Consider the following 18,538-nt stretch of genomic DNA (forward strand, 5'->3'; position numbering starts at 1 on the left):
ATGGAAAATATGAGGTCAGTTTGATTTCATATTTTTCTAAAATTATATATATATACGTAAATTAAAAAGTCCTTCCGAAGCGGGCGACGGGATTTCGATTCCGGCGACCGACAGCTTCTTACGGGCGACCCCCAAACTCTTAAAAAAACTCTCTTTTCCCCCTTTTAAGCGCCGACAGCCCCGCCAATATTATGACATGATGGAGTATTCTAGAAGATGGAGGCCTAACGAACAACCTAGAAGAATCTAGAATATGTATGTAAATAAGAATAGTGTAGAACTATCTAGAAGCTAGAATATTATATTGTAATGTTCTCCTTGGAGAATAGTCTCACATTGACAATATGTAAGGCCAAAGCCATGGAGGGAGCTATAAATAAATGTTACTTCCCTCATTCTAAGGCATCCAAGGTTTTAAACTTTCAATCTTTGTAATCTCTCTTTATTAGTGAAGTTTTATCTTCTTTAACTCTTCTTTCTATTCTACTTTCAAGAGAGTGAGTTGGAGGTGTTAGTTGGGAAGGTTAGGCTGATTTAGTGCTAAGAAAGAGCGCTAAAGCCGCACGGATAACTCGAGGAAAGTTAGTCCGTGACAGGTAGGTGGGAAGATAGTGAGCAAGTGAGATTCTTAATTAGGAAGCTAATTAAATTGCAGTGGACCGGGTCTCCACATTACCCAACAATTCTCCCACTTGGAGACTGGGACACTGGTTGCATTATGTATTAGCTGTACTGACATTTTCCTCAAACATGATATCCCCCACCTCTGCAACTCAAAGCCCATGTCTTCGTGCTAGAAGACTAGCTGAAGTCGAGCACAACTTCAGCTTCTCACGAGTAACACCCTCAGTTGACCTATCACCGTCAACGTAGTCTTGTACCACCAAGCTCTTTGCTGGGTTACTCCTGTATCTTCTTATAACTCCCACTGCATGAGCAATATCCTGCCCCTGTTGAAAACCCTTTTCAACAAGTCCAGTTTTGTACCTGTTACTGCCATCAAACGCAGTCTTTACCCGGTACACCCAGTTGTTGGCAATGCCTTCTTTTCTGGTGGAAGTTCTGTTAGCTCCCAAGTCCGATTCCTTGGCAGGGAATTCGTCTCCTCCTCCTTCATCAGCTCTCACTTGCTCGAATTCTCATCTTGCAAGATTTCTTTATAGCTATGTGGTTCTCCACCATTTATCTTTACAAGATCCGGTTTTTCTGCCTTTAGCGCTCTACCACTTTTCAAGAAATTGACGTTCTTCTGCTTCCCCATAATGCACCTCTGACTCATGTGTCCACGTCTGAGTAAACCTGTAGTCATATATAGTGTGTCAGTTTTTTTACCCCGAGCCAGTACTAATACATCTTTGATAACATTCTAGGTGCTATCTGAGAACACTACCGAATGACCACTCTTATTGAGCTGTCCAATAGAGATCAGGTTTTTCTTCAACTCAGGAATGTGCCTGATTTTTTGCAAAGTCTATTTGCTCTTGTTAGGGAGTGCAATATTAACGTCTCCCATCCTCACCACGTTCAAAGCTTTTCTATCAGCCATATATACTTTCTCAAAGTTATCTGCAACCTAATTTCGCATTAACTCCCGGCGGGAAGATTTATTGAAGGAAGCCCTTGAATCCAGTATCCAGTCATCAACAGAACTGTGAACTGCCAGCAATAGCACATCCTGTATTTCTTCAGTTACAAGATTAACGCAATCATTCTCTTTCTTCTTATGATTCATGCAGTTCCTTTTATGTGGCCAGCCTTGCCACAATTCCAACAGGTTGTTTGCTGATCAGACTGATTTTGATCTTCCTCTGTTTGAGTTCCTGTCATGTGATCTCCATCTGGAATCAACATTTAGCGCCGAACTTAAACACGAGGTCTCGCCAAAATCCTTCCTGTGCACTTCCTCAACCAAAATCAAATGACGAGTATCATCATATTTCAGCTTAGATTTACCTGCAGAACCGCTAATTGCCATCCTTATGGCTTCCCAGCTATTTGACAATGAAGCCAACAATATCAACGCACGTATCTTATCCTCAAAATCAATTTCAACAGACGACAACTGATTTGTGATAGTGTTAAAATCATTCAGGTGATGAACAACAGACACACCTTCCACTATCTTCAAGTTAAATAACCTTTTCATCAGGTGCACCTTGTTATTCGTCTATGACTTTTCATACAGATCTGATAAAGCCGCCATGAGATCTGCAGTAGTCCTCTCTTTGATGACGTTGTGGGCAACCGATCTCGACAGGGTTGGGTGTAATTCCTCAAGCTAATAAAATCCTCTACAGCTACGTAGACAATTTGCCAAACCACGTACATCTGTGTTTCACTGTTTTTTGTTTTACGATTTTTCTCGATCCGATTTTTTCCTTTATTGCCGTCATTTTTTCACAACATTTATGACACTATCCTAAAAATTTAATTCATCATCTGTTTATTCTTTTAATTCTATTAATTTGAAAAATTATCTTTTCTGTGAGAGATATTTCTGAAGGGATGCTAGACCTCTTTCTAGTCTCTATTTGGTGTTATTAAGAAACTAGGATGATTGGTCGCAAATACTCTCGTGCACATGCCAGATATTTGATTGGTTTAATTTGAAAAATAATTCTTGGATTCCACATAAAATACATCTGTGCTATTTGAAAATATTGAATAGTTAAGTATCTGTTATAATAGTTTAAGGGTGTCCATCATATTTCTTTTTGAGATGAGACGTGGAAATTTAATTACCAGACCATTTGGAAGTTAGATAGTTGCATTTATTATGGTACCAAACTGGCAGTTATCTGAAATCATGGTAGTTACATATTTCTTGTTGATCAACTACAATTCCTTGTTGTATTTAAACATTGCAGCTTAGTCCAGGTTCTTAGTTTTGTTTGTTGGAGGAAGATTTCAACTTCAGAAAATAGATGGGGAAGAAATAGAGAAGAAAAACGCATATAGATGGCAAACCAAGGATGCCGACATCTCTACAAATTAAGAGGAGGGGGAGAAGAAAAAAGACAGATCTCCCCATCCTCTTTAATTGTGAAACACCTCGTTTCATCTCCTCAAGAGAGTTGAATGGAGGGAGATGAAGCGAGGGGCCGGGGACGAAAGAGGTGAGTTCGTTCTATAAATCTGTACGAGACGGAGGTGAGATCGAGAGAATTCGTAGCAGACGTCAACTTCAACCGTAAACAGCTTACTAGGGGAGCCATATGAAGGCAGTAACATAAACAACGCGTGCAAGCTTGTGCTTCGCCATACTAGATGGTGCGTCGAAAGAAGAAGACGATAGTGGGAGCGTCGAACTTGCTGCTTGGATGATCCTGCATACTAAGGAGCCGGAGGAGAAGAAGCCGAAGAAGGAGAGAGGTTATTATGGTTTTTACCTATAGTGTGAAGCCTATCTTGCTCGACCAAGCCTTAGCAGAGGAAGAGGAGCTCTGTGCGTGCGTAAGGGTGCTCAACCGATATATCAAGGGGGTAACAGTTAATTTTTCAATTAAATTATTTAATTTAAATTTAAATGCATTAGAAATCAGGATTGAAGCTATTAAGTCTAAAATTTGGGGGATGATAGAAGTTAACATTTGTGAAAGATAACCAAGATAGTTGAGATAAATGTTAGGGTTTAATGTTATTTAGGTTTTTAATTATAATAATGGAATTGCATTTAAAGAATTTAAATGGATTTTATTTTGTTAATCAAAACAGTAAAGCAGGAAAGAAGAATTAACAATCATAAATGAGAGGTTAAAAGAGGATCCTGAAGGAATTGTCGACTTTACAATAAGAGGATTTGAGGTAGAGTTTTAATTATGCATTTAATATATGTTGATTCAACTCTTAAGATAATGTTAACCTGAAATTATGTTTATTTATGTTAGGAAGTCTAGCAAGAAAGACTTTGGGCTCATTTATGTGAGTAAGGGAGAAGTGCTAATAATAAGAATTTATTCAGGTAAACCGCAAATTAAGAGTTATTTTACTTTTAAATAAATGAATATCAAATTTTGATCATAAGATAAACTATTTATCTCTAATAATTAAATAATAAATTATGTCAAATAAAGATATTAAATTATGGTGATACGTTAATAATACTACATAAATTAAGTGTTGGATTTAAATATATTTATATTTGTATCAAATTTCATTTGTAAATTATTTATTTTAATTATAAATAATGATAAATCATTTAGTTAATTTACTAATAATAATACTTTATAATTAATGATAGATATTCTATTGTAGAAAAAATATTAGAACTTTAAAGCAAGTAAAAATCATCTGAAAGCAAGGTGCGAGCTTATGTTTTTATGCTATTGTAACATTTTTGCTTATTATAAACCAAATGAATTAACTGTCACTGTCACTGGTTATATTTGAATCATTGCAAACTCACGATTGATTATTCTATTGAATTTTTATTCATATTGTAGGAATGATGTGTACTTAGTATTTTTTTCATAATTATTTAATTTTATACAAATATATTACAAATGAGAATGAAATAATCATTATCAGATGATGAAGTCACTTTTTTATGGTACTAGTAGGGGAATACTAATATACTCATGCACATAAAAAAAATGATATTGATATTAAGGTACCTTAAATGATACAATTATAGATGGTCTCCAGTAACGGTTGCATAGGTATTAACAAGATATTGATATGTAAATGATATAGTAAGACATGATTGTTTAAAATTAATTTGAATGATCGTATTAGATAGTACAATCCTTCATATGTTTTTGATTGACTTACATAAAGTTTAATTGTCATACATATTTTCTTATTTGTCATTTTGATACTATAGTTAGGAGTACAAATATTAACAGACTATAGTTAGCTCACTATTATTTTAAGCTAACATTTCATATTTAATTATCTGATATAAAAGATGAGTGATAAAAGAGAAAATGTTTGTGAAAGATGTAGACAACCAATAATTAGGTAAATTTAATTGTAATTTAATATTTATTTTCATGTAGTGGCTTTTTCATTTTTTAAAATTTTAGTTATAGAAAATAAAAATAGAAAAATTTAATTCCCAGTGTATGACTATCTGACCACTTTTGTCACTACTTGACACGTAGTTTGGAATTAACCAAGACGGGCGTCGGGCCGTGACAAAAGTGGTATCAGAGCTAAGTTTTAAAATTAATGCAATATTGATGAAAGAGCCAATAAGATAATTATAAGAAAATTTTAAATAATAGTAAAATAAAAAATTTAAGTCAACTCAAACTAATAATTCAGGAAAGAGATATACCCGAATGTTAGAAGAAGGGAGTTCAATAAAAAATGATGAAGTACAACCTATTATAAATGTGAACATGAATGTCCTAATCCAGATGATGATGGCGATGACACAATTGATTCAGGACTCTAGATCACAGATTACTGAGAATAAGATGATTGTTGTGGATAACTAATTAAAGATATTTCAAAATTTGCGTTCACCATTATTTAAGGGAACTGAAGATTTGATTTAAACAAAGAATTGACTAATGTGAATTAAGAAGATATTAGATAATATGACTTATTTGGATGAAACAAGAGCATCATTAGCCACATTTGTGCTGGATGGAGAAGCTGAAATGTGGTGGCGCTGGCAGCGTTAGAACGGAATAAGAGACATACCTAACATGATGGTGAGTTAGGAGAAATTCGTGGAGCTATTCAAAGAGTGGTTTGTACCCCTATCTGCTTGAAGACAAATGCAGGACAAATTTATTCGATGATAGAAGGAGAGAAGACAGTCATGCAGTATGTAGCAGAATTCACTGCAGTGTTGAGGTATGCGCCATAGTTAATCGTTACTATAGAAGAAAAGAGCTACACATTTATTTCGAGATTAAAGGAATCAATCAGACAGCCGTTGGTGTCTTGAGATAGATGAATACTCAGTTTTAGTAGAATGAGCTCGAAAAGTGGAGACCGATTATCAGCTTACTCAGAAGCGTAAAGAGACGTACAAGAGGAAGAGTATGCCTATTTCTAGTCGATTACATCAGGGATCGATTTTAAGCCGATATCTTTTTTCTTTAGTTATGAATGCATGAATGCTCTTAATGCCTTGGTGTATGCTATTCACTGATGATATCCTTCTTGTTTATAAGGCTAGAGAAAGAGCTTAGGAAAAAAAACTTGAATTATGGAGGTCTGTTTTGGAGTGTAAAGGTTTTCGTTTGATTAGAATTAAAGCTAAATACATGGAATGTAATTTTAGTATTAGTAGCTCTAATGACAGAATTGTAACTATGAGTGATCAAATTATTAAAAGGTGTAAACACTTCAGATATCTCAGGTCTATTGTTCAAAGTGATGGTGATATAGATGGTAGTAGAATTCAAGTTATCAAGTTAGTTGGTTGAAGTGGAGGACTGCTTCGGGCCTTTTGTGTGATAGAAATGTACCACTTAGATTGAAAGGAAAATTTTATAGGATGGTGATGAGACTGGCAATGCTCTATGACACTGAATTTTAGCCTTTAAAAGAGAAGCATAAAACTAAGTTAAGTGTTGCCAAGATGAGAATGATTAGGTGGATGAGTAGCTTTTCACGTAGAGACAAAATGTGAGATGAATATATCCGTGACAGGGTTGGTGTAGCTCTAGTGACAGACAAAATTAGACAGAGTCGTCGTAGATGGTTTGGTCACATTAAACGTCGACCATCTGATGATCTGATTAGGAGAGTAGATGTTTTAGATTCGACTTATGTTAAGAAAGGCAGAGGTAGTCCTATAAAGACTTGGGCTTATTGTATAAAAATGATCATAATTTATTAGAATTAGATAAAAATATGACACTCAATCAGACAGGATGGAGAAAAAGGATTCATGTAGCCGACCCACTTAGTGAGATAAAAGTCTATTGTTGTTGTTGTAGCTCCTACCTAAGTTCAACCAAGACAACCTGTTTGACTTCGTGTTTATTCTCTTACTCATAGTGAGCCTGAAAAATCTACTCCTCCTGATGGTGATAAGGTCTGATGAGTTTGAATTTTTCTTACATATGTGTGTTTTCCTAGCATATATTCTTGCTTCAGTAACTGTGTTATTTTACATATATTGTTATCTTGATTTTGTTGCTAAGAGTCTAGTTGAGCCGCATTGTATCAGGTATTTACTTTACAGTGATTACTTTTCATCTTAATGAATGGCTTAGTTTTCATCATAAAATATATGAATAGTTAATGTTGACCTGCTTAATGAGAGATGACTTGTGGTCTGCTTATAAATTTTGAGGACAATTTTTATAAGTGGGGAAGATTTTAACGCATTGTGTCATCTCCTCGAGGGAGTCAATGAGAGGGAGATGAAGCGAGGAGTCGGGAACTCAGGGGGTGAGTTCATTCTATAAATCAATGTGAGACGGAGGCGAGATCTAGAGAATTCGTAGCAGACGCCGACTCCGATCGTGAAAGGATTACATGGGGAGCCGATTGACGCATATCAAGGCAGGAAGATAGACGCATGCAAGTTTGTACTTCGCCATACTAGTGGGTGCATAGGCGCTATCTGGAGTATTGAACTTTCTGCTCGAGCAATTACACACACTAAGAAGACGAAGGAGGAGAAGAAGCCTAAGGAGGAGGGAGGTTATTGCAGTTTTTCCCTGCCGTGTGAAGCCTATCTCGCTCAACCGAGCCTTAACAGAGGAAGAGGTGCTCTGTGTGTGTGTAAGAGTGCTTGACCGATATATTAAGGAGTTAATGGGGTATGATTTAATCTTTCAATTAAGTTTTTTAATTAAAAATCTATATATATATATAATTTATTTTTTAAATGTTAAATTTAAGTACACTTGAAATCAGGATCGAAGCTACAAAGTCTCAAATTTGGGGGAAGATGGACGTTATTATTTGTGAAAGATATCAGGATAGTTAAGATAAATGTTAGGGTTTAATGTTATTTAGATTTTTATTTATATTAATGGAATTGCATTTAAAGAATTTATATGGATTTTGTTTTGTTAATCAAAATTTTAAAGTAGGGAGAAAGAATCAACAACAATAAATGAGGGGTCAAAAAGGATCCTAAAGGAATTGTTGACCTTGCAATAAGAAGAATTGAGATAAAATTTCCATTATGCATCTAATTTATGTTGATTAAACACTTAAGATAAAGTTAATATGAAATTTTGTTAATTTAGGTTATGAAAACCAGCAAGGACCTTGGGCTCATTTATGTGCGTGAGGCAGAAGTACTAGCAAGAAGAATTTATTTAGGTAAAACCTAAATTAAGAGTTATTTTACTTTTAAATAAATTAATGTCATATTTTGATAATAAAATAAACTGTACATCCTTAACAACTAAATACTAAATTATTGTAGTGATAATTTAATAATACTACATTGAATAAGTGATGGATTTAAATAGATTTATATTAGTATCAAATTTCATAAAATGTTGTAAATTAAATATTTCAATTATAAATAATGACAAATCATTTAGTTAATTTAACAATAACAATACTTTATAATTGATGATAGGTATTTTATTGTAGAAGAGAGTTTAGAACTTTAAAGTAAGTAAAAATCACCTGAAAGCTACGTGAGACTCACGTTCTTGTGCTATAGCAATCTTTCTACTTCTTCAAGACCAAGTGCATTTACTGTCACTAATTATATTGAAATCACAGCAAACTCTTGATTTCTATTGAATTTTTGTTCATATTGTAGGAAGATGTATAATTAATTTTTTTTCATAATTATTGAATGTTATACAAATATATTGGTTGTTAAGCTAATGAGAATGAAATAAATATTATTAGATAGTGATTTTCATAGTATTCTTGCTTGTGCCTTCTTGGCTATGATAGAGTCACTCTTTTATAGTACTAGCGGAAGAACGCTAAGGTACATGTGCACGTACATGAAAAAGGATATTGATATGAAAATATATTAAATGATATAACTTTAGATGATGCTTTACTAACGGTTGTATATATATTAAAAATATATTGATATGTGAACGATATTGTAAGATATAGTGATTGTTAAAATTATATTGAATGATCATATTAGATAGTAAAATATTTCACATGCTCTTAGATTGATTTACTTAAAATTTAATTGCCATACCAATTATCTTTTTTGACATTGTGTTGCTATAGTTTATGAGTATGAATATTTAATGACTATAATTAGCTCACTGCTATTTTAAACTAACATTTCAAGTTTAATTAAGTGATATAAAAGATAAGCGATAGAAGAAGAAATGTTTATAGAAGACACGAGCAACCAATAATTAGATAAATTCAATTGTACAACTTTAATATATGTTTTTATACAACAGCTATTTCATTTATTAAAATGTTAGTTATAAAAAATTAAAATAGAAAATTTAATTCTCACAATTTGATCCTTTATTCCCACATTGGTTAATTCTAAGCTCCGGATCGAATCCTGACAATATACAATTATAATTAAATCATTAATAGTAATTTCTAACTAATTGGCTTCTCTTATTTATCTAATACAAGAACTAATTATCTAATAATATCATACCATTTTCCATTCCTTCAAAATGACTTTGTCCCCATGGTTGAGCAAGTTGTAGATAAGAATGGGAAGGTGGATGATGATGAAAAAAGGCGAAGATTGAACTGAGAGGATCCTCCGGAGATGAACTTGCGTCAAGCACTCTGATCGAATTTCTTCAGTGCATATAGACTGATACGTGCAAGATGGATTTATAGACTGGAGCATATCGTCCTCTGCCAAGTAGTTCTGATTGATTGCAATGTATGAGGCAGCGTTAACTTCACGGTAAGTGAACCTATGAAATCCTACTAATGCGTTTGAGATGGAAGAATTCTGAGTAGAAACAGGAGGTTTTGGAAGTGTGATTTCGGAGGTTTTTTCCTTTTTTGTGAACTATTTTCTAAAATATGACCAGACAAAAAAAAATATTGATATAATGGCAAGCACGGCTGTGTAGACCCCAAGAAGGATGTCATTATTTTTATGATTTTCAAACTATAAGAACTATAAACCTGGATATTTCAAAGCTCCAGCTTTTGATTACCAGATTGGTGTGAGAAACCGGCATGCAGAAAGAGAAGAAACTGCTCTCCAAGGTTGAATTTTTTGGCAAGTATGTGCTTCTTGGTTTGATTTCTTGGTTGAGGAAGACAGTCGGATATTTTTCCTTCCATGGCAAAATCCACGTGTAGGAGTCATTGTGATGCATCTTGCAAATTGGAGATTTGTAGGAAGGAGAAGTTTTGGGAAGGAGATGTTGAAACACACTTTATGGATTGGAGATTGTTGAGATGTATCAAGAATTGTGTTTTTTGTTGCGAATAGAATCTTGGATGGATTGGTGCGAGAAGGATCTTGGATGGATTGATGCCTAGATCTTGCGAAGCTGAGGTGCTTTGCGATAAGGAGAAAGAATGAAAGCACCAATGATATAATTTCATTTTTAGAATCTTGATAAACGGTAATTTGAGGGCGTCTACAACTTCAAAATACAAGAAAAGAAAAAATAAAAAACAACAGACACAGATAGATGCAATTTGAGAATACCATAACTCTAGTAACTTGTATGAAGGGGAGAAGAAAAGAAACAAAGAATAGGAAAAAGCTCCTCATTTTTCCATTCCCTTCAATATCTCCAACTAGAGCTATTTTTAGATACACAAGATTAATTAAATCATTAATATTAATTTCTAACTAATTAATTTATCTTATTAATCTAATATAAACTGAATTATCTAATAATATCATATCATTAGAATGAGGAGAAGCTTGTCTCATTTTTCCATCTCCTTCAATGTCTCTAACTGGAGCTATTTTATAATGTACAAGATGATTAAATTAATAATACTAATTTCTAACTAATTAACTTATTTTGTTAACCTAATACAAAAGCTAATTATCTAATAATATCATATCATTTTCATTCAATAATTTGCATTGTTTTTAATATTGATGATCTGACCAGCAGCATATTCCTATAACTTCATAGCCCACCCAATGCCTGAGAGAGCTTTGTTTCTTTTGGTTGCCTGATGCTTTGTTCAATTTCAGGTTGAAGAAGTTTAAAGCAAATTCGGCCGAGGAAGTTTTCTTTCTTTCTTTCTTTCTTTCTTTTTTTTTTAAAAGAAACACTGAAAACTCGAGAAAATAATTGCCATGATCTTGAACTTGCGTGAAGCCTAATAGGCGTTTTGGGACAACATGCAGATGCATGGCCATTCTTTTCCTGTAAATTTTTTGCAGATGATAGAATTTCACTGTTAATGTTGATAATAAAGCTCTCTTTTTAAACATGAACTGAATCACCTCACCATTGCAAGCTCTATTTCATCATGAATTATCACATCAACGTCCCCATAGTTTCTAAGAATGTTTAAAAGGTTATTAAAGCAAGTACTTCAATGAGTTTATTTAATGTGATATTTTAACTTTACGGGAATAATACAAGATTTTTAGCTGTTCAACCCCTTATTGCATGCCAAAGTATCCCAAATTTGTTGTCTGCCACGAAAGATGTTTTATTTTGATAGGTAAGCAGGATCTTACAACTCATCCTGACAATCACAAAACTCTGAAACTTAACATTAGCTATAAACTAATACTTTACAGAAATCACTGTGAAGATTTATCAAAATGTAACTTCAAAGCCTAACCCAGACATAAAACAGGATGCTAAAACCCGTCTCTACTATCTATACACATTAGCAAAACTTAAAACATATCTGTATGATCAAAATTCAAAAAATTCTCATCGTCCATAAAGTCCGTGCCGTAACTCATGAAGGATGAGTACAGCGCTGCTGGTAATCCATTTTGCTCCAGCGCCGATTGTTCCAGCTCATTCTCAGGCGAAACAAAGTAGTCCGAAGCCGAATCGGCGGAGGTGAGATTGCTGATAACTTCTTCCTCGCCTTCTTGATTGAGCGATGGGAAAGAAAACGGAGTCCCTTTTTCCACATTTTCTCCGTTGCTGGATTCGAAGCTAATGACGCAGAGCTCTCTGGAAGGAGGAATCATGGCCTTGCTCGGGTCGACGCATGTGTGGTCGCCGAAGTAGGTGATGACGAACAAGGAGTCGTCGTCCTCCGATCTCTGCACCTGCTTGGAGGCCTTGCAACCTTGATCGAACTTGTGCGTGCACCTGAAATAGCTTCTGCGAGCGCATATGGATTTGCTAAATGATTCATTTTGCTGGAGTTGCAAGTATTGAATGAAAGATAATTTAAGGTATTTATTGTCTATTTTTGGGAGTAAAATTTGTTAAATTTCATCGTTTGATTCCACGCAATTAAAATGGAAGATTTACATTCATGCCACTTAATTCTTATGTATTTACATTTTTAACACATACACTTCAATTTTTACATTCATGCCAGTATATTTACCTTGGGTATTTGGCACTGAAGATATCCTTTTGCCCATATTTTCTCCATGTATGCCCATCATCAATCTTGTTTGAAGTAATCCTTCTCCATAAATATGGGCTACTTCTGCAAGCCAAAAGAAATAAAAAAAAGGGAAATTCTTATAATAATACAATCGCTCAATTAATGCTTGAAAAATAGAAACAAAGGCTATGCTAAGTATCAAAGCAGGGCAAAAAAACTCCCCAAAAAAATTAAAGGTATTGTTCAAAACAATAAGGCCAATAGTTCAACCAGACTTAAGCTCCTAGGGTAAACCCACTAAGTTCAATTGGAAATATAATTAGAAATCTAAATTTAAAAAAAAATTGCTAATCAATTTTCTTAATATGAAATGAATTTTAAAAACTCTTCGGCTCAAGAAAAAAATTAAAAAATCTATTTCCTCAAATATATCCAAAAAAAAAAGAAAAAAAAAAATCAGAAGGGGATGGCCGATACGTTCAATTACCTTCTTCTGTAACCTGCTTTCCTTGAAGTCTGCGTCTTCCTCTTTCCTCCTACATCCTTACTCGTAGCACTGGAAGAATCAACCGCTAGATTTACCTCCATCTTCTCCCCTGCAGATTCCACCGCACTCATTGCTCTATAAATTGCGCTTATCGCCTCTTCAATAAGAATACCGGCCGTCGCCGTCGCATTCTCCGGCCGATTATTCTCCGACGAACCAATTTGAAGCAGAGAAGCAAGCTTGACGAGGGAATCCCGCCCCTGGGCCAGCTCTTTCATGGCCGAGTCCTTCCAGCTCGGCGGCGAAAGGATCTCCTCCTCTTGAGAGCCCATTCCTTATTAGCACTGTTTCAGTTCTTTCCTTGGAGGCTGGAGAAGGCGGCTTTGGTGATTTGGATTTTATTGGTGAGGGAGAATGTGGTGTGTGGATGTGGAATAAATTTAAGGGAGACAAAGGAAGCTGCTTGGAAAAGAGGAACGCGTGGAAATTGAAGGGTGGGGTTTGGAGTACTGCGTCATTTGCTTGATGTCATTTGCTATCGTCATGCATCCATGATCATTTCGGATTCATTTTTCTTAGAAGGGTCATTTTCCCACTCACCCACTCGATTCTTCGAATTTGCATATTTATTACTTTAATTTTTTTTATATTTATAAAAGTCAAATTTTTATAACGTAGAAAAAATATCATTATTGTTAATTTTTTAAAAGTATTGTGTGTGTGTGTGTGTGTTTATATATATATATATATATATTAAAAAAATTAACATCTTTCTTACAATTATTGTATTTTAATAGGGTTATGTTAAAAAAAGTAGTTTCCGATCACAAATTTTAGAAATTATCAAGAAAACGGTTGCCTAAAATAGAACTATTGTGGCAGTTTGAATCACAAATAAGCAGAAAGTTGTCTCAAATAGACCTTAAGTGTCAGACAAAATAGTTATTTTTTATGTGTATGATAAAAATATTTAGAATCAGATCTGATGGTCCTCGACAGAATAAATGTCAAAGAATCAATCACAACAAGCAAAAGAGCCCTCAGCCGACAGAGCAAATCATCCGGCCGACTGAGCCGAAGAGGTTGATCGAATAAATAAATAGATGACTCACCATCATAGGAGCGAGTGAAACAACGCTTTGATAAGGTAGGATTCATAAAAGTAACGACGATCTTGACAGTTGCGGTGACCAACTGACAATAAAGAATCTTAAGGGCATTATTGATATTTCACAATGCAACTTCTATTTATTATAAATATGAGAACAATAACGTGCAAAATGAGACTTTTGGGAAATTGGAGCACTAAAAAATTACTAATTTAACTCTCTTAGAGTCTATGTTTTCTGGGAGTTTGTCATTGCTGCCATTTTTACTTACGCTCTATTATTAGGTGTAATTCAAGAAAAAATATGGTTTCAACACCCTAAAATGTACGGTGAGCGTAAAATTATCTCGCAAACAAAATGATGAGTTACTCAAAGAGAAGAAACTCGTTCTTGGGAAATAATCGACAACAGGACTTGTACCCATGAGTTTGTGATTTAACAGATCAATAAGCTCAAGGAATAGATGGTAGAGGTAATCAGAGGTGCTCTTAAGTATGCCAATTTCCTTTGAAGGATTGTAGTTGTTTCAAGCTTTTAGGAGTTGAGATTTCTAAGATAGTTTTAATCTTCTCTCAGGTGCTCTTAGATATGTCAATTTCCCTTGAAAGGATCGTTGTTATTTCAAGGTTTTAGGTGGTGACATTTCTAAGATAGCTTAATCTTCTCAAGATCGATTACAATCCCACGATGATGGAAAATAAATCTTAAATATTTCTTATAGGTGACACCAAAGACGCACTTTAAGGGGTTCATTTTAAGATTAAATTATTGTAATCGTTCGAAGACAATCCTCAAATCATACATGTGATCTTCTCGTTGTTTACTTTTGATAACTAAATCATCCACGTAGCACTCTACTTGGCTGTGGATGAGATCATAAAAAATTCTAATCATGGTTCTCTGATTGGTTGCTCCGGTGCTCTTCAACCCATACAACATCATTGTGTAGCAATAGATCCCGATCGGCGTTCTGAAAAGCTGTAAGTGTCGCATCTTCTGGTGCCATCTTGATCTAGTTGTATCCGAATTATCCATCCATAAAAGAAAAATTTACAACGGGAACTCGTCCTTCAAGCATGCTTTGTTCAGGTCTCTGAAATAGACACAAATATGAATTTAGACATTCTTCTTCCTAACTGGTACTATGTCGGCTAACCATGCTGGATATTGCTCCTCTCTTACAAAGTTAGCCTCTATCAACTTTTTAATCTCGATGATGACTTGTTGCTCTAATTTGAGGCACATCCTTCTCGGAGCCTGTTTGACTGAGGCCATATTCTGATCCACTCACAGTCTGTGAACTGCAATCTCAGGAGAAAATCCTTGCATTTTGTTGTAGCTCCACGCAAAGAAATCCCTGAACTCTGACGATAAATTAATTAGTTTTTAAGATTCTTCATTGTCTAATAATGAGCTGATGAAAGTGGGTCTAGGGTCATCTTCAGTCCCCAGGTTGATTCCCTTAATTCATCAACTGTTGACTTGATCTCTTTTTCAAATTATGGCGGAGAATCCTCTATGTAAGATTCTTCTAAGTTTTCATCTGCTTTAAGACACTCTTCTTCTGCTTCACTAGTAACAACCAAGCAAAATTTCATATCATCGGTTGGCCTTACTGTGTTGAATTCAACACCTTCTTTCAAGTTAACATTCTGATTTTTAGTGTTCCATATTTGCTCGAAGAGGTGTAACCTTTCTTTCGATAACTGAGCGGACACTAAACCATGCCGAATAAGCTTTTGAACATATGGAGAGTAGTAGCTAAAATGTAATTCCATTAATTCATTTGAAGTTTTCTCTTCTAATTTTACATTGATTTCAGAATTAGAAGAAGAAGAACCATGATAAACTTTTATTGGTTTCATGCCTGCACTTTGTACCTCCTTGACCTCCAAACACTTGATTTTATGAGAATGAATCGGGGTTAAGATCGTAGTTTGTACATAGTGGTTGATTTATTCATACATCGATTTGTATTCATCTTCCTTTTCTTCGTCCAAAGAGATCTCTAGTTGAGGCTTCTTTTGACATACTGTCATTGCATTCTTATTTGTCCTTTCCTCCTCAGAGCTGTCCTCCTGGTCGATTTTAATGATTGGATCCTTCCATTCAATAGTCTTGTTAACTCTTCCTCGCCCTCATCCTCAACTTTGATCTCAGATGTGAGGGCTAAAAGAGTTTCTGTCGTCTTATTGCAAAGCGATGGTAAAAGACCATTAAATCGGAGCCGATTGGTCCCGTTTTTGCAATTCTTTCGTATCTTTAATCTCTTCTGGCACGACGTCTCTTGAGAAAACTGTTTTCTTCGGGGGAGCGTAGTAAGCTGCCTCTTCGTGAATACCAATTTTATGAAAAAATGGTCGTAGATCTCCTTTGATGCAATGCTCTTGTCCTCCTTCATAATACTTTATACACTGGTGTAGAGACGACAATACCATCTTGTATTCATGAATCTAGGGTGGACCAAGTAAGGCATTGAACGAAGTTTCTGAGTTGATGATGTGGATTTTTGCAGTTGTTACTAGATCACCAATTCTCATCAATAGTATTATCGATCTGAGAGCTCTCTCCCATTTTTGGTTAAATCCTTTTAACATCTTTTTGTTGGTTGAGAGCTTGTGAGCGTTGATGTCCAAGTAGGCTAACTTCCATAGATTCATTATATTAATTGACGCCCCTTGATCAACTAACACCCTGAAAAGTGTAAATATGTCAATCTTAACTTAAATGCAGAGTGGTTGGTTATGATCAGTTGTGCCAAGTAACAAGTCATCATTCGTGAAAGTGACACCGAAATGCTCCTTCAATGAACAAACCTCGTCTAAGGAGCTACTAGCCAATTGAGCTAAGCAAATATCTAGATGAAACAAGGCCATGACTAGAGCTTCTCTTATTTTCTTTGATATGATCAGAGCGTCATAGATATTCAGTTTGGCTGGCAACTTTCGAAGATAATATAATATTTATATTCTATTTTGTCACTTATTCTTTAGTGATCTTCCCATGTTGACATTTCTTCCACCAATGGAGTTGACTCTTCTTGAACAACTATTTGTTCCCTTTGTCTTTTGGAACCATTCTCGAAGGCAAGACTTTCTCACTCCAAATTTTTACCTCTGTTATTTGTTCTGTCCCTTGAATCGGACCCAAAGATTCATCTTTTGGAGTGACGACTGGCTCTCCTAACACTGTCTCCTTATTTGATAGTTCCAACTCGATTGCAATTAGCATTCCTTGGAATTTGAGGATAGGTGTTTTACTATCTGAGCTATCGTAGTCCACGTTGTGAAGATTTTCCTTAGCCATATCGACGAGATCATCAGGTTTTCGTATGATTTTAGGATTGTCATGGGAATTGAAATTTACAGATTTGTTGTTAGTTATGTGATCACTATAGACAATAAAAACGTAGCCAAAATCAATTATCTTTCCATTATAAGTTCCTAAGGGAACGTAGCCAAAATCAACTATATGCATTTTCAAAGCTCATGACATTGATTTTAAAAGGCTCAAATTAAGCCCACATGACATAAAATCCCTTTCTCATAATCCTCTTTTAATTTAAGGGTTCATCATGGGCATCATGACAACCATACCATGCATACACCGGAGGTTTTGTCCAAAATTGGGCATGTTGACTTTTCTCATTTAAATGCATAAAAAATCCTAAATTTCTTTCGCATGAAACATTTCCATGGGCTCATACATAGCATGACATCTCATGGAGTCGTCCATGGAAACATAAAGTCAAAATTGCCAAAAATGGTAGAAGGAGGTGACCATTCCATCTCCCTCCTTCACTTGGACTTTCCCTCTTCGTGATATATCTAACCCTTTGCCTCATGACTAAGCCAACCATTTGACCTCACCCAAACCTTCCATGGGGTCAGTCCACACACCCTTGCCACCTTGGACCAAGCCTAGCCACTTGACCAAGATTTTAAACCCAACCTACGCTCACTTAGCCTAAACCCCATTTTTGCCTTGGTTCTTCACCTTGGAGCTTACTTAAAACCAAATTGAGCTAACCACTCAGTCCCCCCGACTTCTCTGAGCTTAGAGCTGACCTGATCCTAGCCAGCTAGCCACCTCAGCCTTCGGAAAATCCCATGCCCGAAAGGGCCCAAATGGCTTAAACCCAATTCAACTCAGCTGAGCTGGCTCACTCCAATTGGCCATCACAACCTTTCTTCCCTCCACCTAAGTGGCTGCCTTGCCACCATGACATGCCTTATTGGCCACCAGAGCCTCCTCTATAAATGGAGGACCTCCCACGACCAATGGGAGAAGTTTGCTCAAACCCTAACAAAACGCTGCTAAATTTTCACCAGACCCCTTTGAAACTCTGAGAAGCCAGTCCCCACCACTTTCCTGCCCTAATTCCCATTGGTTAGCCTCAATTTCAAATTCAAAAATCAGGGCTTTTCATGGTCATCCCTCCAACTCAATCAATTTCCCAAATTGACTCACTCTTAAGCTTCACCAGAGTAAGAGAGGAAGTTCCCCATTAAAAGCCCAATCATTTGAGCCCTCCATCATAGAGCTAGACCAAGCC

At 35.5% G+C, this 18,538-nt stretch overlaps 2 protein-coding genes across 4 annotated transcripts in view; one reads left to right on the forward strand and one right to left on the reverse strand.

Moving 5' to 3' along the window:
* LOC110027345 (glycerol-3-phosphate dehydrogenase [NAD(+)], chloroplastic) overlaps positions 1-11,498 on the forward strand; it is a 47,141-nt gene extending 35,643 nt beyond the window's left edge. The window contains exon 9 of one of the 3 annotated variants that reach the window (XM_020728727.1): positions 11,436-11,498. In XM_020728727.1, the coding sequence (XP_020584386.1) occupies positions 11,436-11,441 (6 nt within the window). In that variant the 3' untranslated portion in view covers positions 11,442-11,498. Of the gene's footprint in view, positions 1-8,006; positions 8,225-11,050; positions 11,121-11,435 lie in introns of those variants that run through there. The other 2 variants (XM_020728726.1, XM_020728724.1) reach the window with 2 other exon arrangements.
* A 200-nt stretch (positions 11,499-11,698) lies between these two features.
* On the reverse strand, positions 11,699-13,364 carry LOC110027346 (probable WRKY transcription factor 70). The gene is made up of 3 exons (XM_020728728.1): positions 12,875-13,364; positions 12,385-12,489; positions 11,699-12,152 (listed from the first exon to the last, which is right to left on the reverse strand). Exons 1-3 carry the CDS (start codon positions 13,204-13,206, stop codon positions 11,711-11,713), a joined length of 879 nt encoding a protein of 292 aa, XP_020584387.1. The 5' UTR covers positions 13,207-13,364; the 3' UTR covers positions 11,699-11,710.
* Positions 13,365-18,538: the final 5,174 nt, after the last annotated feature.

The sequence above is a fragment of the Phalaenopsis equestris genome, unplaced genomic scaffold (assembly GCF_001263595.1).
Source record: "Phalaenopsis equestris unplaced genomic scaffold, ASM126359v1 Scaffold000425, whole genome shotgun sequence".
NCBI classification, from domain to species: Eukaryota; Viridiplantae; Streptophyta; class Magnoliopsida; order Asparagales; family Orchidaceae; genus Phalaenopsis; species Phalaenopsis equestris.

What these genes read in the sequence shown, in the direction of transcription:
- LOC110027346 (XM_020728728.1), bottom strand. Translation starts at nt 13,206, where the DNA reads ATGGGCTCTCAAGAGGAGGAGATCCTTTCGCCGCCGAGCTGGAAGGAC. An exon ending in AAAGCAGGTTACAGAAGAAG is followed by an intron (nt 12,490 to 12,874) that starts GTAATTGAACGT and finishes TTTGGCTTGCAG; the next exon opens with AAGTAGCCCATATTTATGGA. An exon ending in TTCAGTGCCAAATACCCAAG is followed by an intron (nt 12,153 to 12,384) that starts GTAAATATACTG and finishes ATGCGCTCGCAG; the next exon opens with AAGCTATTTCAGGTGCACGC.